The sequence below is a fragment of the Rana temporaria genome, chromosome 2 (genome assembly GCF_905171775.1).
Source record: "Rana temporaria chromosome 2, aRanTem1.1, whole genome shotgun sequence".
Lineage (NCBI taxonomy): Eukaryota > Metazoa > Chordata > Amphibia > Anura > Ranidae > Rana > Rana temporaria.
In genome coordinates, this window is record NC_053490.1 from 503,020,882 (window position 1) to 503,041,186 (window position 20,305).

Here is a 20,305-nt window from a genome sequence, read left to right on the forward strand (position 1 = left end):
TGCTCCACCATGTTTTTTAGATGATGATGATGTGTGCTTTGGATCATGAGCTGTTCCAAGCCTTCTCCACACTTTTTTCTCTATTCTTCAGGCTTATGAATGGTTTGCACCTTATGGTGAAACCTCTGTATTTGCTCCAGTGAAGTCTTCTCTTGATTGTAGACTTTAACAATGATACCCCCACCTCCTGGAGAGTGTCCTTCACTTGTCTGGATGTTGTGAATGGGTTCTTCTTTACCATAGAGAGGATCCTGCGATCATCCACCACTGTTGTCTTCCATGGACATCTAGGCCTTTTTATGTTGCAGAGCTCACCAGTGCATTCTTCTTTCCTCAGAATGTACCAAACTTGATTTGGCCACTCCCAATGTTTCTGCCATCTCTCTGATGGAGGTTTCCTATTTGAAGCCTTACAATGGCCTGTTTCACTTGCATGGACAGCTCTTTTGAACACATGATGTAGGTTCACAGCAATAGATTACAAATGCAACTCCAGACCCTTTACCTGCCAAATTGATGAAGAAATAACGAAGGAGTAGCCCACACCTTGCCATGAAACAGCTTTTGATCCAATTACTTTTGGTCCATTGAAAAAAGGGGGGGGGGGAGGCTATTCAGAGCTTTAATTCCTAAACCCTTCCTCCGATTTGGATGTACATACCCTCAAATTAAACCTGAGAGTGTACACCTTCAGCACATATATGAATATGTTTTGGTAAATACCTAAAAAAATGAAAATTGTGTCCGTGTCCAAATATATATGGACCAAACTGTAATTCTCCTATAAGGCTTAAAGAATAAATACAAGATCACAGATGGACCTACCAGAAAAATCGGTTGTCTGTCCTCTGGTCCTGTGTGCTGCGGTGGGCATTGAGGCTGAGGTCCAGACTGACACCCGTCGCAGACCAGGCAAAGTAGAAACTGCCGGAGTTCAGCACCTTGCGGACCTCAGACATCCGATCTTCATCCGCGGGGTCGATCCTTAGGGAGATGAACTCCGTGGAGGTGACACGAAAGACTTCAGAGTCCTGAATCTTTCCTACTGACATACAGCCGGTGACCACCACCAGATAATACGACATAGTCTCCCCTGGAAGAAATTGCATCCATTATTTAAAGAGACCTTGTCACCAACTTAAAAGAACTGCATGTAAAAACAAAAAAAACTCCATAAAAATAAATTACTTTGTGATTTTTTTTCTCTCCATGATTTAATGGCCCAACGTCTATACCCCTCCCTACCCAACATTTTCTGTAGCTCCTAGAGGAAGAACAAAGGGGAATAGAATATATAGCCTTTCAACTAGGGTTCCTCTGGGGTTCCTTGAACAAGGAGAAATTTCTGCACCAATGATCTTTATAGCCATCTGTAGGGGGAATTCTTGCTAATGACCACAAGTGTAGGAGCATTCTCTTCCGTGACCTGATATCACGCTATGTACAATGATCTGTATATATAGTAATTATTAGCAGGGGTTCCCAAGACCTGAAGTTTATTCAAGGGTTCCCCTATGATAAAGGCTGAGAAAGCCTGCTATAGTGTCACATAAATAACAGCTCTGACAGTGCTGGGGCTCCTGACATCTCATCCAAGGTGGAAACTATTTTACAGGTAAAAAGCATGCATAAAATATGCTAAATGCACATATAATCTTATGGGAAGATTGGTGTTGAAGTAAATAGTCTAGTGACAGGGGGCTGGATTCAGTTGGATTTGCGCTTTTTTTACGGAGGCGCAGGGCAACGTTTTTGCCCTGCGCCCCCGCAAATGTACTGCGCTGCCCTTGATTCACGGAGCAGTAGCTCCGTAAATTGCGTGGGCGCGCCGGCAAAATGCCCGGCGTAAGCGCGCGCAATTTAAATGATCCCGTAGGGCGGGAATCATTTAAATTAGGCGCGTTCCCGCGCCGATCGTAGAGCGCATGCTCCGTCAGGAAACTTTCCCGACGTGCATTGCGGCAAATGACATCGCAAGGACGTCATTTGCTTCAAAGTGAACGTGAATGGCGTCCAGCCATTCACGGATCACTTACGCAAACTACGTAAATTTGAAATTTCGCGACGCGGGAACGACGGGTATACCTAACATTGGCTGCCCCTGCTAATAGGGGCAGGGGCAGCCTTACGCAAAAACCGCCGTACGGAAATGACGTAAACTGCGTACGCAGGGCTCGCGTAACGTTGTGAATCGGCGTTAGTATGCAATTTGCATACTATACGCTGAGCACAACGGGAACGCCACCTAGCGGCCATCGCAAGAATGCAGCCTAAGATATGCGGGCATAAGAGCCTTATGCCGCACATATCTTAGGCTGCAGTCGGCGTAACAAGGTTACTGAATCAGGAGCATTCGTTACGCTGGGGCAAGTAAGCAATTGCGCTGTGTAACTATGGTTACACAGGCGCAATGGCTTCTTGAATCCAGCCCAGGGTCTTTTAAACCATCGGCTAATAATGAAGCTACTTTTACACTGGGGCGGGGGGTGGTAAAGTTCTGCTAATTTGAATTGCTGCAAGAGTGGTGCTTTTGTCCGCTAGCAGAACGCTTTTAACTAGTGGCCAAATAAAGGGTTAACAACGCCCGCAAAGCGGCGCTTCAGCAGCGCTGCCCATTGATTTTAATGGCAGGGGCGGTGTATACACCGCTCCTGCACCACCCGAAAGATGCTACTTGCCGGACTTTTTCTAACGTCCTGCAAGCGCACTGCTCCAGTATGAAAGCACTCGGGCTCTCACACTGGGGCTGCAGGGGAGGAGTTTTTTCAGGCGCTTTACAGCCGCGATCTTTAGCCCTTTAGCGCCTGGAAAAGCGCCTCAGTGCGAAAGTAGCCTTAGAGACAGATTATTTTTGTAAAAAAGGGGCCCAAGGCTTCATCTTACACTGTCCCAATTTTCCTGTCCTACACCAGACTCTGAATAGAAGCGACTTATCAATGGCTCGAGGAACCCCACCGAGGCCGATTTGTCCTAATCACTGAACATGCACACTTTTGCTAGTCTTACAAATGCCAGAATCATGAGTAGGTCTGCATGCTCCAGTTTAGTTGACAGTGCGTTCAAAATTAAGGACCACAGAGATGAGGTCTCTGAGGTGAGGACTCTTTGCAGGTCGGTCACGTTCCTCCACCCCAAACTCACTCATCCATGTCTTTATGGACCTTGCTTTGTGCACTGGTCCAAATCATTTGGTGGAGGGGAGATTATGGTGTGAGGTTGTTTTTCAGGCATTGGGCTTGGCCCCTTAGTTCCAGTGAAGGGAACTCAAGGCGGCAGCATACCAAGATATTTTGGACAATTTCATGCTCCCAACTTTGTGGGAACAGTTTGGGGAGGGCCCCTTTCTGTTCCAACATGACTGCGCACCAGTGTACAAAGCAAGGTCCATAAAGACATGGATGAGTAGGTTTGAGGTGGAGGAACTTGACTGGCCTGCACAGAGTCCTGACCTCAATCCGATAAAACACCTTTGGGATGAATTGGAATGGAGACTGTAAGCCAGTCCTTCTTGTCCAACATCAGGACCTGACCTCATAAAAGCGCTTCTGGAAGAATGGTCAAACATTCCCATAGACACACTCCTAAATCTTGTGGACAGACTTCCCAGAAGAGTTGAAGCTGTTATAGCTGCAAAGGGTGGCCCAACTCAATATTGAACCCTAAGGACTAAGACGCCATTAAAGTTCATATGTGTAAAGGCAGACATCCCAATACTTTTGACAACACAGGCCCAGATTCTCGTAGAATGGCGTAAAACTGCGCGGGGGTAACGTATCTGATTTACGTTACACCACCACAAGTTTTTCAGGCAAGTGCTTTATTCACAAAGCACTTGCGTGTAAAGTTGGGGCGGCGTAACGTAAATCACCCGGCGGAATTCAAATTCAGCGGGTAGGGGGCGCGTTTCATTTAAATGAAGCGTGTCCCCGCGCCGAACGAACTGCGCATGCGCCGTCCCTAAAATATCCCGGGGTGCATTGCTCTAAATGACGTCGCAAGGACGTCATTGGTTTTGACGTGGACGTAAATTACGTCCAGCAACATTCACGGACGACTTACGCAAACAACGTAAATTTATAAATTTCGACGCGGGAACGACGGCCATACTTAACATTGGTTGCGCCCCATATACCCAGGGGCAACTTTACGCCGGGACAAGCCTAACGTAAACGTTGTAACTTTACTGCGTCGGCCGCGCGTACGTTCGGGAATTCGCATATCTAGCTAATTTGCATACTCGACCATGAAAACGACAGACGTGCCACCTAGCGGACAAAAAAAAATTGCATTTAAGATCCGACGGCGTAAGAGACTTACGCCTGTCGGATCTAATGGATATCTATGCGTAACTGATTCTAAGAATCAGTCGCATAGATACGACGGCCCAGATTAGGACTTACGACGGCGTACATGGCGCTGCGCCGTCGTAAGCCCTTTGAGAATCTGGGCCCCAGTGTATATTTGCATGCCATTAGTTCTGCACAAACATATATAAGGCTTTAAAGTGTTTAGTACAGGTCCACTATCCATTCAGAAAATCTTACCAAGATTAAGTCGCAGAACTCCCAACAGGCCATAGGCATCCATGACTTTTGTATATCTGCTCTTAATGGCTTCTTTTTCTGCCGAGGCTGTAAAACAAAAAGGCAAGAAATATTGTCAATGAAACCGATTACACCCGCATTCATAAAACAGAGCAGCAGGCAGGTGCGAGTACGTCTGCATGCACAGTGAGGCGAAGACTTTGAGGATGGCCTGGCGTCAAGAAGGGAAAAGAAGCCACTTCTCTCCAGGAAAAACATCAGCGACAGACTGATATTGTGCAAAAGGTCGAGGGATTGGACTGCTGAGGACTGGGGGAAAGTCATTTTCTCGGAAGAATCCCCTTTCCAATTGTTTGTGGCATCCGATAAAAAAAACCTTGTCTGGAGAAAAAAAGGGGAGCGCTACCATCAATCCTGTGTCATGCCAACAGTAAAGGATCCCGACACCATTCATGTGTGGGGTTACTTCTCAGCCAAGGGAGTGGGGGGCTCACTCTCCATTTTGCCTAAGAACACATCCATGAATAAGGAATGGTACAAAAACATCCTCCGAGAGCAACTTTTCCCAACCCTCCAAGAACAGTTTGGTGAGGAAACAATGCCTTTTCCAGCATGAGGGAGCACCTCATAAGGCAAAAGTGGTAACCAATTGGCTTGGGGAACAAAACATTGACATTTTGGGTCCATGGCCAGGAAACTCCCCACACCTTAAAAGTGGTTGTAAACCCATTTTTATAATATTATGCTACAGGTAAGCCTGTATTAAGGCCAGGGCTCGACAAATCCCGGTCGCCAGGGCGACTAGAAATAGCGTCCTGGCGACTTGGCTTGGAAGGTGGGCAAAAAAAAAACAAAAAAAAAACTTTTTTTTTGTAAGCTGACACCATCTGGTGGTGCGCCGTTGATATTACAAGTTATTACCACCAGATGTGTAAGCTGGCGCCATCTGGTGGTGGCCGTTGGTATTACAAGTTAAGCATTACAAGTTAAAAAGCAATTCTAATGTAATTTTTCACTATTTTTCACTGCCATCTTCTTCCCTCTAATTAGAACCCCCAAACATTATATATATTTTTTATCCTAACACCCTAGAGAATAAAATGGAGATCGTTGCAATACTTTCTGTCACGCCGTATTTGCGCAGCGGTCTTACAAGCGTACTTTTTTGGGAAAAAATTACACTTTTTTTTAATTAAAAAAAGAAAACAGTAAAGTTATCCCCATTTTTTTTTTAATATTATGAAAGATAATGTTACGCCGAGTAAATTCATACCCAACATGTCACGCTTAAAAATTGCGCCCGCTTGTGGAATGCCGACAAACTTTTACCCTTTAAAATCTTCATAGGCGACGTTTAAAAAAATCTACAGGTTGCATGTTTTGAGTTACAGAGGAGGTCTAGGGCTAGAATTATCGCTCTACCAATCGCTGCGATACCTCACATGTGTGGTTTAAACACTGTTTACATATGCGGGCGCTGCTCACGTATGTGTTCGCTTCTGCGCGCAAGCTCGTCGGGATGGGGTGCGTTTTCTGGCTCCTAACTTTTTTAGCTGGCTCCTAGATTCCAAGCAAATTTGTCAAACCCTGATTAAGGCTTACCTGTAGCTACCCTGCATATCTCCTAAACCTGCATGGTTTAGGAGATATCCCACTGTGTCTGCATGTGCCGAACTGATCGGCACATGCGCACTGAAGCAACGGCAGGTCTTGTCATTGCTTCAGTTAGAGTCTCCCAGTGACGTCATCACGGCTCCAAACACAGCGCCGGAGCCGCGATACCCGGAAGTAAGCTTCGGGAGAGATATCCGCGGCTGGGGGGGGGGGGCGAGGAAAGCTGCGGGGCTTCGATCTAATGTATACTAGCTTATTATGCCTTTTTCTTGCAGGTTGTTTTTTGTTTTTTTAAAGGGTTTACAACCACTTTTATCCCATTGAGAACTTGTGGCTCGGCCACAAGTTCTCAATGGGATAAAAGTGGTTGTAAACCCTTAAAAAAGTGGTAAAAAAGTGGTTGTAAACCCTTAAAAAAACCCTTAAAAAAAAAACAACCTGCAAGAAAATGGCATAATAAGCTAGTATGCATTAGATCGAAGCCCCCACAGCTTTCCTCGCCCCCCCTCCTCCGGCCGCGGATATCTCTTTCGGAGCTTACTTCCGGGTATCGCGTCTCCGGCGCTGTGTTTGGAGTGAAAAAAAAACACAGATCCTGGCAATCTCCAAGCATTGATTATGTAGGAATGGGCGGCCATCAGTCAGGATGTGGCCCAGAAGTTGATTGATGGCGGGGCGATTTTCAGGGGTCTTCAAAAAGAAGGATCAACACTGCAAATATTGACCCTTTGCATAAACTTGATGGAATGGTTAATAAAAGCCTTTGACACGTATGAAATGCTTGTAATTATACTTCAGGATACCATAGTAACATCTGACCAAAAGATATAAAAACACCGAAGCAGCAGACTTTGTGAAAATTAATATTTGTGCCATTCTTAAAACGTCTGGCCAGAGCTGTACACATAAAAGTCCCTTAACAGCAATTTCACATAAATATTATATTTGTAAAATTAGGTTTACCAAAATTTAAATTAAAGAGCAGGAAGGCAGAAAGTCAAATATTTATATGGAAAAATCACGACGACGTCACAAAGCTACAGTGGCGAGTTTACCTGTCTGGAGAGCAAGACTTGCAGACCATTAGAGAAGGATGAACTTGTTTATTTGTTGGGCATAATGTAACCAATTATGTCTGAACATAGACGGCGTGATTTGTAGACAATGATGCATTTCCAGAGACAGGCTGTATCAACATGTGGATGGTTGACGTTCAAAAGTAAAGGTTTGTATTGGACTGCAGTCTGGATTCAAATTATATATAACAAAAAACAAAAAACACAAAACCGCGAGCATTCTACAAGAGATAATCTGAGACTTCGGACATGCAATAAAAGGTCAGAGACTATTGGTTTTCTACAAAAGAGGGTCTGAGACTGTGGCTATGTTACCAGAGACAGCCAGATACTGCAGTTATGCAGTAGGAGTATAAAACATTCAATTAGAAAAATAAAATTTAGGCCACTATGTATTCTGCTACGTATTTTTGGTAATAATAAAAAAAAAAAAACAATCCAATAAGCGGATGCATACTGAAATATTTATTTTATTAATTTTTGGTGTTATACTAGTAATGGCAGCGATCAGCGACTTATAGTGGCACTATGAAAAGCATTGCGGGCAATCTGACACATACTGACACTTTGTGGGAACCAGTGACACTGGCTGGAAAGTGGTTTAACATCTAAAGCGAGCAAGGGTTAAAAAGTGTGCCCAAACAGTGCTTGGTGCATTTACTGTGTGCAGTTTTTACTAAGGGTTGTGTTGTTTTTTATTCCCTGCTTTGCAGAGAAACAACCGGCACATCCTGTACCTTCATCTTCAGCGGGTGCTGGCACTCATTCACTGGCTGGCACCCGTTATTCGGCTTGTGCTGTGACTAGCACAGGGAGTGCACGCCACCTACCCAGAAGTGCTGGCTCGCGTTTTAGATACGTGGTCCAGAGCAGGAGAGCCAATCTGCCGCCGTACTCCTACAAGTGGCAGTTGGCAAGCGGATATATGCAACAAGAGAAGAAGGTCAGAGACTGTGGACATTCTACACGAGATGGTCTGGGACTGTGGACATACTACACGAGATGGTCTGGGACTGTGGGCATACTACACGAGATGGTCTGGGACTGTGGGCATACTACACGAGATGGTCTGGGACTGTGGGCATACTACACGAGATGGTCTCGGACTGTGGACATTCTACACGAGATGGTCTCGGACTGTGGACATTCTACACGAGATGGTCTCGGACTGTGGACATACTACACGAGATGGTCTGGGACTGTGGGCATACTACACGAGATGGTCTGGGACTGTGGGCATACTACACGAGATGGTCTGGGACTGTGGACATACTACACGAGATGGTCTGGGACTGTGGACATTCTACACGAGATGGTCTCGGACTGTGGACATTCTACACGAGATGGTCTCGGACTGTGGACATTCTACACGAGATGGTCTCGGACTGTGGACATTCTACACGAGATGGTCTCGGACTGTGGACATTCTACACGAGATGGTCTCGGACTGTGGACATTCTACACGAGATGGTCTCGGACTGTGGACATTCTACACGAGATGGTCTCGGACTGTGGACATTCTACACGAGATGGTCTCGGACTGTGGACATTCTACACGAGATGGTCTCGGACTGTGGACATTCTACACGAGATGGTCTCGGACTGTGGACATTCTACACGAGATGGTCTCGGACTGTGGACATTCTACACGAGATGGTCTGGGACTGTGGACATACTACACGAGATGGTCTGGGACTGTGGACATACTACACGAGATGGTCTCGGACTGTGGACATACTACACGAGATGGTCTCGGACTGCAGACCTTTAACAGGAGAAAGAACCCACAGACATTTAGCACTCCCCGAATCCCTTTCACTCGTACAGTATTAAAACGCCTTATGGTACCTTATGGTACATTTTAGAATGTACTACTCTTTCACTTTGTTTTCCTTTATTTCCCTTTTATCTCTCCCTATCCTAATTTCTTATTTTGTTTTTCCACCCATCCCTCTCTCTAGCCGTCTTTCTTGTTTTTCCTCCAATTCTTTGGGGATGAGTGGCAATACCGGCAGGGAGTTCGGGATGAGTGGCAATACCGGCAGGGAGTTCGGGATGAGTGGCAATACCGGCAGGGAGTCCGGGATGAGTGGCAATACCGGCAGGGAGTCCGGGATGAGTGGCAATACCGGCAGGGAGTCCGGGATGAGTGGCAATACCGGCAGGGAGTCCGGGATGAGTGGCAATACCGGCATGGAGTCCGGGATGAGTGGCAATACCGGCAGGGAGTCCGGGATGAGTGGCAATACCGGCAGGGAGTCCGGGATGAGTGGCAATACCGGCAGGGAGTCCGGGATGAGTGGCAATACCGGCAGGGAGTCCGGGATGAGTGGCAATACCGGCAGGGAGTCCGGGATGAGTGGCAATACCGGCAGGGAGTCCGGGATGAGTGGCAATACCGGCAGGGAGTCCGGGATGAGTGGCAATACCGGCAGGGAGTCCGGGATGAGTGGCAATACCGGCAGGGAGTCCGGGATGAGTGGCAATACCGGCAGGGAGTCCGGGATGAGTGGCAATACCGGCAGGGAGTCCGGGATGAGTGGCAATACCGGCAGGGAGTCCAGGATGAGTGGCAATACCGGCAGGGAGTCCGGGATGAGTGGCAATACCGGCAGGGAGTCCGGGATGAGTGGCAATACCGGCAGGGAGTCCGGGATGAGTGGCAATACCGGCAGGGAGTCGGGATGAGTGGCAATACCGGCAGGGAGTCCGGGATGAGTGGCAATACCGGCAGGGAGTCGGGATGAGTGGCAATACCGGCAGGGAGTCGGGATGAGTGGCAATACCGGCAGGGAGTCGGGATGAGTGGCAATACCGGCAGGGAGTCGGGATGAGTGGCAATACCGGCAGGGAGTCGGGATGAGTGGCAATACCGGCAGGGAGTCGGGATGAGTGGCAATACCGGCAGGGAGTCGGGATGAGTGGCAATACCGGCAGGGAGTCGGGATGAGTGGCAATACCGGCAGGGAGTCGGGATGAGTGGCAATACCGGCAGGGAGTCGGGATGAGTGGCAATACCGGCAGGGAGTCGGGATGAGTGGCAATACCGGCAGGGAGTCGGGATGAGTGGCAATACCGGCAGGGAGTCGGGATGAGTGGCAATACCGGCAGGGAGTCGGGATGAGTGGCAAATTCCGCAGGGAGTCGGGATGAGTGGCAATACCGGCAGGGAGTCGGGATGAGTGGCAATACCGGCAGGGAGTCGGGATGAGTGGCAATACCGGCAGGGAGTCGGGATGAGTGGCAATACCGGCAGGGAGTCGGGATGAGTGGCAATACCGGCAGGGAGTCGGGATGAGTGGCAATACCGGCAGGGAGTCGGGATGAGTGGCAATACCGGCAGGGAGTCGGGATGAGTGGCAATACCGGCAGGGAGTCGGGATGAGTGGCAATACCGGCAGGGAGTCGGGATGAGTGGCAATACCGGCAGGGAGTCGGGATGAGTGGCAATACCGGCAGGGAGTCGGGATGAGTGGCAATACCGGCAGGGAGTCGGGATGAGTGGCAATACCGGCAGGGAGTCGGGATGAGTGGCAATACCGGCAGGGAGTCGGGATGAGTGGCAATACCGGCAGGGAGTTGGGATGAGTGGCAATACTGGCAGGGAGTTCTGATCAGCCGCAATACTGGCAGGGAGTTCTGATCAGCCAGGTGCTCTTGAGCAAGGTCATCTGCTGATCTGAGAACTGTAGTGGGGACTTTTAATGGCAACTATAATCACAGGAAGTGTTACTCACTGTGTTTCCGGCTTCACTGTGTGTCTGACTTTGTGGTGTCTCATAGCAGTGACACCTATGCCGAAATCAGGAGATGGGGTATCCTCCAGCCCCTCCCACTTCACATTCCTCACCAGTCAGCTGACCTCTAGCCTCTGCCCCCCAGCCATGCCATGAAACGAATGGGCGGCTGCGAAGAGGCTAAGTGGGTGGCATCAGGCTCCAGGGAAAGCCCTGCTGGGCGGCCGCAAAAAGGCTGGGAGAACAGTGCGGGCTTCAGGAACAGCCCAGTATTTGGTGACCCCTGGCAAATCATCATTCGACCCCCCAGGTTGAGAACCACTGCACCATCCAATCCCTCCCAAGTTGAGCACTAGCACCCCAAACAAATCCCCAACAATACAGTTACCCCTGCAGAGGAATGATGACCGTATCCTGCAGAACGCTGAAAACATACAGCGCCCATGTCTCTGAAGACTGAGAGGAGGTCACAATGCAAGAAAAACAGTACAAAAAAAAAAAAGAAACTAATTGGAGCCATCAAGCACAAATAACATGGTGTACTTTTCTATCTGTAATCATTAAATGTATACTGAAACACAAAAAATGATTGGACTTCAGCAAACACAAAAGGGACTACTGCAAATCCGTGTCACACACAATGCTGTAAACTCTGCAGATAGTACACCATGTAGACGCCTTACACCAGCAGCACCCAGTTCCATCTGTCACTCTGCTTTCCTCATTATCCCCCCCCCCCCCCATCCCCTGCTGGCACCGCTCAGCTGAGGATTACATGAAAGAGCAGAGCCCAAAGATGGCCACTTTCATGCATGCTCGCTATCAAAATCTAAAAATGATGTAAGAAAATATTTTAGTAAAAATGAAAAAGGAAAAAAAAAGAAGAAACAACAACAGAATATACAGACTGCACTGTCTAGAGACACAAACGACAAAGAAAATCTATCATGAGCATTTTTGATAAGGTTTTGTCTTCTATGGAACAAAGTACAATGCTCTCCCGCCGACTCGATGTCCGCTGGCCACCCACGATTGCGGGAAAGAGGCAGAACAGGGATCTGCCAGTGTAAACAAAGCAGATCCCCGTTCTGACAGGAGAGTACACAACGATCGCACTGTACTCCCAGTCAGGCCACTCCCTCCACAGTTAGAGACACCTCCCTAGGACACACTTAACATCCTATGTTGCAAAGTGCTTTCTAACCATGGCTATGAGGGTCAGCCTGCCCCAGCTATTCTGACATCTATGAAGAAGAGGTCTGCAGCTCTTCTTGGCGGTAAACCCTTTCCCTAGACGGGCAACAGCGTGAGGAATGCAGAGACTAATACTTACTCCCCCTTCCTGCTCTGCATTCTTCTTGCCGTTGCCCATCTAGAGAAAGGGTTTACAGCCTAGGTAAGCTGCAGCTACGAATTAGTCGTCTCCTTCATAGCTATTGTTGGATGGGTCGCAGCAGGAAAGGCACAGGTAGGACTCCACAACTATATAGTTACATAGTTAGTCTGGGTGAAAAAAGACAAGTCCATCCAGTGCAACCCACGGGGGGTGGCATGGGTTGTATGGGGGTAAAGACACCCAAAAACACTAATTTTATAGGCAACTTCATTGGCGTGGGCACCATTCAAGGAATACTTTGCATTTTCTCAAAGAACGCAAAGTGTTTTCAGATTGGACGAGGTGGACATTGTGACATCACTGACCTGTCTCTCCACCTCATTCAATCACACTTTGCATTTGTTGAGATTTTGCAAAACGTTCCTTAACCATTTGCCAACCGCCTTCCGCACATATACTGCCGAAAGGCGGCTCGGCTGCGCAAACAGACGTCACTGTACATGTATTTTATTGGATAGTATAGCAAAAAGTTATATTTTTTTCAAAATTGTTGCTTTTTTTGTTTATAGCGCAAAAAAAAAAAAAAAAACACGGCAGAGGTGATCATATAAAAGAAAGCTCCATTTGTGGGGGGGAAAAAAAAGGACGTAAATTTTGTTGAAGCGACAGTGTTGTATCGCAAAAAATGGCCTGGTAAATCCTTTTGGGGCTGAAGTGGATAAATGGTATCCCCATCAAGTGAGCAACTTTCTGTGTTTACAATGCAGCAGCTGGGCACAGGACCTGGAATATAGTAAAATATATCATACCTGTGGGATCCATGTGGACACTGGCACATACACACTTACATTGGACCCAGCTGTGACTATGCAATAAATGCCACATCTGGAATTCATCTTTATGTTTCCTATATGCCTGCTGGTCATACCCTGGACTCACACACTGCTCACCCAAGGGTGGCCATACAGTATTCAATTTTCTTTCCTTCAATCAGTGTTGATGGTGGAATCTCTCTACCTGCGCTATTGTATGCCGAAGGCAGGAGGTTTCCCCGGCATCAGAATACAATAATCCCCGCTGCTGGCCAGTGGCAGCGATCATATGAAAATGAAAATAATATTTTTACTAAATTCAAGTCAATTCAAGTCCATAGCCGCCGAAAGTATGACTCGGCACCGCCCCCCGTTGGCCGTGTCATTGGATTTGATTGACAGCAGCAGGAGCCAATGGCTGCACTGCCATTAATCTATCCAATGGAGAGCAGGGAAGCTGTGGAGAGAACGACGCGGGATTGTGCCCACGGAAATTCGCGGCTTAGGTAAGTAAAAGGTGAGCATTAAGGTGAAAAAACACGAGGGTTTACAACCCCTTTAAAGAGGAGCTTTAGTCATATTTGTATTTATTAAAACTCTGCAGCCAGAAAAACTGTAGCTGTTCTTTACATTGGTGTTCTGTCCCTGGCGTCTCAATAATGGGCACCTGGGTGTGCCAACTTGTGGCCTCACAGCTCTATGCCCACTGCACATATGCAAGCTGTGCTTTGTGAATGGTCCCTTAGTCTTCTGGTACCTGCGACATGTCTCAGAAGACTGCAGGTAGTAAGGAGGGGGGGGGGAGAATTTTCGATCTGTCAAAAGCATAATAGTTGGCCATTATAGGGTTTTTATAGCGTTCAAGATATTCAATTGAAAAACATGACATTGAGCGCTACAGTATCACGTAGAAGTAAAATACGGGGGCCCAGGCTGCGGAGAGCTGCCCAAGGCCTGTCTGGGTAAACTATAGGCTATAAACTTGTGTGCCAAACTTACACATTTTCATGTAATTGCTACTTTAAATTAAAAAAGTGGCAGACAAGTTTACACATTTCCTGTAACTGCACAATAAAAAGGCAAAACTGTAAAAAAGCAAGAAAAATGCCCCGCGTGACTCTTTGTAAATCTCTTCCAGCACATTCCAATTATAGTGCAGAAAAAGGGACATAAACAGATGAAAGACGCCGGGGACATGGCGAAAGCAAGAAATGACCAGAATTCCATTAATCACTGAAGGATGAGAAACTGGAACAGAAATGAATCAAAGCTTTGGGATGAACAGGCCTGAAGGGCACTCTATTCATCTCTGCAGCGGAAGTTTAGAGTCGAAGGAAGATGTATGCGACTATTAAAGTCTCAATGTCAGGTGTGCTGTAATGTGACCGCTTCATAAGCTTGGTGACCGACAGTAGAGAGACCTCCCGAGTCCCTGTACAGGTACGTTCCTCATCGTGTCTGCGTACACGGCCAGTCGGACTAGACTTGCATTGTGTCTGGGTCCTTTGATGGGCATCACTTTAAACACGATCTCTTTTGTAATAGTGGAACCTTCAAGTAAAGAAAATGCCCTAAAGCAGTGGTTGCCAAATTGTGGCCCTTTGCTTGCCTTTTTCTGGCCCCTGAAGCAGCATTCCTCCCCCCCGACCCCAAAAAAATTGGCCACCATTTCTCCCACCGACCTGCACCATTCCTCCCTCCGACCCCAATGATGGGACACCATTCCTCCCTCCGACCCCAATGATGGGACACCATGCCTCCCACGACCAAAACAATGGGGCACCATTTCTCTCACCAACATCAACAATGGAGCACCATGCCTCCCCCAATATCAATGATGTTGCATTGTTTACTCCCACCAATGCCAGGACATTTTCAAAGGCACATTATTGTGAAGTGGAAGCAAAATACGCGGTTTTCCAATTTTCTTTACATATAAAAAACCGTGTGAAAAGTGTGGGGTACATTTGTATAGCGCTGCCCCATCCCCGTAACATAAAATGCTGCCACCACCATGTTTCACAGTGGGGATGGTGTGTTCAGGGTGATGTGCAGTGTTAGTTTTCCACCACACATAGCATTTTGCTTTTAGGCCAAAAAGTTAACTTTTAGTCTCATCTGACCGGAACACCTTGTTCCACATGTTTGCTGTGTCCCCCACATGGCTTCTCACAAACTGCAAACAGGACTTCTTATGGCTTTCTTTCAACCATGGCTTTCTTCTTGCCACTCTTCCATAAAGGCCAGATTTGTGAAGAGCACGACTAAGGCCGCGTACACACGATCAGTCAAAACCGATGAAAACGGACTGAAGGTCCGTTTCATCGGTCCAAACCGATCGTGTGTGGGTCCCATCGGTCAGTTATCCTTCGGTCAAAAAAAAAATTTGACCGATGGATCAAAACCGATCGTTCGTATGCAAAGGCATCGGTCAAAAGGCCGCGCATGCTCAGAATCAAGTCGACGCATGCTTGGAGGCATTAAACTTCTTTTTTTTTTCAGCACGTCGTGTGTTTTACGTCACCGCGTTCTGACACAATCAGTTTTTTAACCGATGGTGTGTAGGCACATCAGACCATCAGTCAGCTTCATCGGTTAACCGATAAAACTGTCCTTCAGTCCGGTTTCATCGGTTTTGACTGATCCTGTGTACGCGGCCTAATAGTTGTCCTGTAGACAGATTCTCCCACCTGAGCTGTGGATCTCTACAGCTCCTCCAGAGTTACCATGGGCCTCTTGTCTGCTTCTCTGATGAATGCTCTCCTTGCCCGGCCTGTCAGTTTAGGTGGACGGCCATGTCTTGGTAGGTTTGCAGGTGTGCCATACTCTTTCCATTTTCGGATGATGGATTGAACAGTGCTCTATGTGATGTTCAAAGCTTGGGATATCTTTTTTTTTTTATAACCTAACCCTGCTTTAAACTTCTCCACAACTTTATCCCTGACCTGTCTGGTGTGTTCCTTGGCCTTCATGATGCGGTTTGTTCACTAAGGTTCTCTAACAAACCTCTGAGGGCTTCACAGAACAGCCAATTAGTTGACTTCTGAAGGCAATTGGGTTCACTAGATTTTAGTTAGGGGTATCAGAGTAAAGGGGGCTGAATACAAATGCATGCCACACATTTCAGATATTTGTTAAAAAAATAAAAATAAGAGAAAAAACACACACACACACACACACACACACACACACACACACTGAAAACAATTTATGATTTTCCTTCCACTACACAATTATGTGCCACTTTGTGTTGGTTTATCACATAAAATACCAGTAGCGGGTCACAGGAGATGCGAACTGCACTCATGTGATCCACAGAAGTACAGCCAAACAAGCTATGCATTAAGGTGAAAATCCTTCTGCATGCAGCTCCCCCTCGCAACGTCCCCTAAATACACACCCAAGCCCAATCTTGATCCAGTGCAGAGCTGTGCATGATAGTAGCAGCTCCATTGGCTCACTTTCTGTGGGGGGGTGTGCAGCCAGCCACGCTGTGCGTGTCAATGGACACACATGGCCCACTAGGAAGCAAGCATGCACAGGTGCCTCCATAGCAAGCAGCTTGAATAAGCACTTTTGAAAGTGTGAAACGCGTCACTCCTGTATTTAGTTGTTTGCTGTGGCTTGCATTTTTTTTATCATTACCTCTTTTTAAAGTGGAGGTTCACCCAAATAACATGTATATAAGATCATATTCTTTATACTTCCAACATGTACAGTATGCCCTTTTTTTTACTCTACATACCTTATTATGGCTATTTTCCACCCAACTTCCGGGTACTCACTCCCGCGGGAGTAGGCGTTTCTATGCAGAGGCGCAATGTCACCTGGGACTTCGCCCAGATGATTCACGTCCTTGAGAAAAAGTTCCCCCCCCCCGCGCCCCCTTATTGCATAGGCGCGTCACGAGAGTCACAGAGTTTCCGAAAGTAGCCGAACTGCGAGTCAGCTCTACACGGCGCCTACGCACCAACTAGGAGCCGTGTAGAGCTGACTGTGCAGGCGCCGTATAGCGCTGACTCGCAGTTCTGCTACTTTCGGAAACTCTGTGACTCTCGTGACGCGCCTACGCAATAGGGGGGCGGTGGGAGGGGACTTTTTCTCAAGGACGTCAATCATCTGGGCGAAGTCCCAGAACACATTGCGCCTCTGCATAGAAACGCCTACTCCCGCGGGAGTGAGTACCCGGAAGCCGGGTGGAAAATAGCCATAATAAGGTATGTACAACCAAAAAAAAAAAAAAAGGAGGCATACTGTACACGTTGGAAGTATAAAGAACATGATCTTATATACATGTTATTTGGGTGAACCTCCACTTTAAAATAAAGGCATTGACTTTGAGTGAGGCTGTTCAGAATTTTCTCCTCACCCACTTGCTAAGGGGGCATTTGGCAGGCGGGAGGGGCCAGGAGTACTGGCAGGGGACTCGAGGAGGATCGGAGACCACTTTGTGCAAAACCATCCATTGCACAGAGCAGGCAAGTAGAACATGTTTAATTTTTAAAAATATATAATTTTTGCCTTTAGAATTCGCTTTCACTTCAGCTCAGTTGTGAAATGTACAGAATTTGCTGTATCTAGAGAAGGGGGGAAAAAAAAATCGAATTTGTGCGCCGGTATCTGGCAGTTATCAGGACATCCTGACACCATCACAATTATTTCCCTCCCTAAAAATCAATCATGGTTATTTAAAAAAAATAATAATAATGGGGTTTTGTTGATGTGTGCCTAAGAACACCATCCCTCCAGTCAAGCACGGAGGTGGAAACATGATGCTTTGGGGCCTTTTCTCCGTACAGACCGACTTTGCCGCATTGAGGGGCTAATGGCTGAGGCCATGTATTGTAAAATCTTGGATGAGAACCTTCTTCCTCAGTCAGAACACTGAAGATGGGTCATGGCCATGGTCAGCACGACAATGACCCAAAACATACCGCCAAGGCAACAAAGGAGTGGCTCAAGAAGAAGCAAATTAAGGTCATAAAGTGTCCTAGCCAGTCTCCAGACCTTAATCCTATAAAAAAAAGTTTATGGAGGGAGCTGAGACTTCGAGTTGCCAAGCAACTTTAAGGATTTAGAGATGTGTACAAACCTGGTCACCAAACTACAATAAACGTCTTACCTCTGTGCTTACCAACAAGGGTTCTCCATCAAGTACTAAGTCATGTTTTGCTTGGGGATCAAATGCTTATTTTACTCACTGAACTGCAACTCAATTTATAACATTTGTATCGTGTTTTTTTTCCTCAATTTTTGGTTGATATTCTGTCTCTATCATTTAAAATACACCTATGATAAAAATGATAGACCCTTCATTTCTTTGAAAGTGGGCAAACCTACAAAATCTGCAGAGGATCAAATAATTTAATTTTCTACACTGTATGGTCAAAATTTAAAGTCATACATTATTGAATGATTTCTGGCCTACTCCTATTACTCTGAATAAATAAAAGTTTGTAAATTTACCGTATTTATTGCGGTATAACGCGCTCCCGCGTATACCGCGCACCCCCAAAGTGGCCCGAATTCCTGTGGAAAAAACGTTTTTTTGTTTTTTTGTACTTACAGTTTTGGTGTCTTGCGCGGCGTTCATCGGCCTTGTCGGCTTCGGGTGTCCTCTTCGGCGGGTCCGGCGTCCTCCCAGCTCGTTTCCCACCACGAGTTTTGAATACTGCGCCAGCATATACCGAGCGCAGTACACTCGTGTAACGTCGGGCAGGCTCGGCAACTGTCGCGCTGACGTCCTGTACGCTCAGGACGTCAGTGCGAGAGGCTCCGAGACTGCCCGAAGTTACACGAGTGTACTGCGCTCGGTATATGCCGGCGCAGTATTCAAAACTCATGGCGGGAAAGCGGGTATCGGGGTATATCGCGCACCCACGACTTTGCCTTGATTTTCAGGCAAAGTGCGCGGTATACGCCGATAAATACGGTACTTTGTAAAGACCTCCATACATTTACTGCCTTGAATTGTGTGACATGTAGTCACTATGCCTTGATAGGCACTGCCGTGTCACACATTTCACAGAGCCCGCCTTCTGAGCTACAGAGCTGCAGGGGAGAGGAGTTTCAGAAGGCGGAGTCAGAGGAATCACTGCTTGCAGGCAGCAAGGTACCATGGGATATATAGTCCTAGAAATTAACCACTTAACGCCCGCCGCACGACTATTTACGTCCACAGAATGGCACGTACAGGCAGATGGGCGTATATATACGTCCCTGCCTTTTAGCGGGTCGGGGGTCCGATCGGGACCCCCTCCGCTGCGTGCGGCTTACCTCCGGGAGCGATCCGACTCGAGGGGACGGCTGTTCGTTTCTGTCCGCCCCCTAGTGATCGCTTCCAGCCAACCCTGTGAGCCGCCGCCGTGTCACTTCCTCTGCCTGTAAAATGTAAACATAGGCAGAGGAAGTGATGTGAGCTCTCCTCTCCGCAGTATTTTCAAACCGCCGAGATGAGAGAAGAGTCACAGTAAGTCGCACCAACACTACACTGACACCACACACATAGGCACACCTAACCCCTTCCGATCGGCCCCCCCCCCACCCCCCTGTCACAGTGTCACTGAATGCAGTGATCATATATGTACTGATCACTGCATTTAGTGTCAGTGTGACAGGCAGTTAGTGTGACAGCCAGTTAGTGTTAGGTCCAGGGTAGCCCAGTACCCCCCCTAATAAAGTTTTAACCCCTTGATCACCGCCCTAGTTAATCCTTTCACTCCCTATTGCCAGTGACACTAAGCGATCATTTTTCTGATCGCTGTATTAGTGTCACTGTTGCCGCTAGGAAGCTAATTTTTTTTTATTGCAATTTTTTTTTACTAAAGACATGTGGCTGAATACATTTTGGCCTAAATGTTTGACTAAAATTTTGTTTATTCAATTTTTCTTATAACAAAAAGTAGAGGCAATCAAATGCCATCAAAAGAAAGCTCTATTTGTGGAAAGAAAAGGACGCAAATTTTGTTTGGGAGCCACGTCGCACGACCGTGCAATTGTCTGTTAAAGCGGCGCAGTGTCGAATTGTAAAAACGCCTGTGGGCATTTAGCAGCATATTGGTCCGGGGCTTAAGTGGTTAAAATACACCTATGATAAAACTTATAGACCCTTCATTTCTTTGAAAGTGGGCAAACCTAAAAAATCTGCAGGGGATCAAATAATTTAATTTTCTACACTGTATGGTCA

The 20,305-nt window shown here is 47.0% G+C and overlaps 1 protein-coding gene across 8 annotated transcripts in view; it reads right to left on the bottom strand.

The window, feature by feature from the left end:
• The window catches only part of SYNJ1 (synaptojanin 1), a 198,603-nt gene that overhangs the window by 121,124 nt on the left and 57,174 nt on the right, over positions 1-20,305 (bottom strand). For all 8 annotated transcript variants that reach the window (XM_040338878.1, XM_040338882.1, XM_040338881.1 and 5 more), the window contains exons 3-4: positions 4,545-4,631; positions 826-1,093 (exon numbers count right to left, since the gene is read on the bottom strand). In XM_040338878.1, coding sequence (XP_040194812.1) covers positions 826-1,093; positions 4,545-4,631 — 355 coding nt within the window. The remainder of the gene's footprint in view (positions 1-825; positions 1,094-4,544; positions 4,632-20,305) is intronic.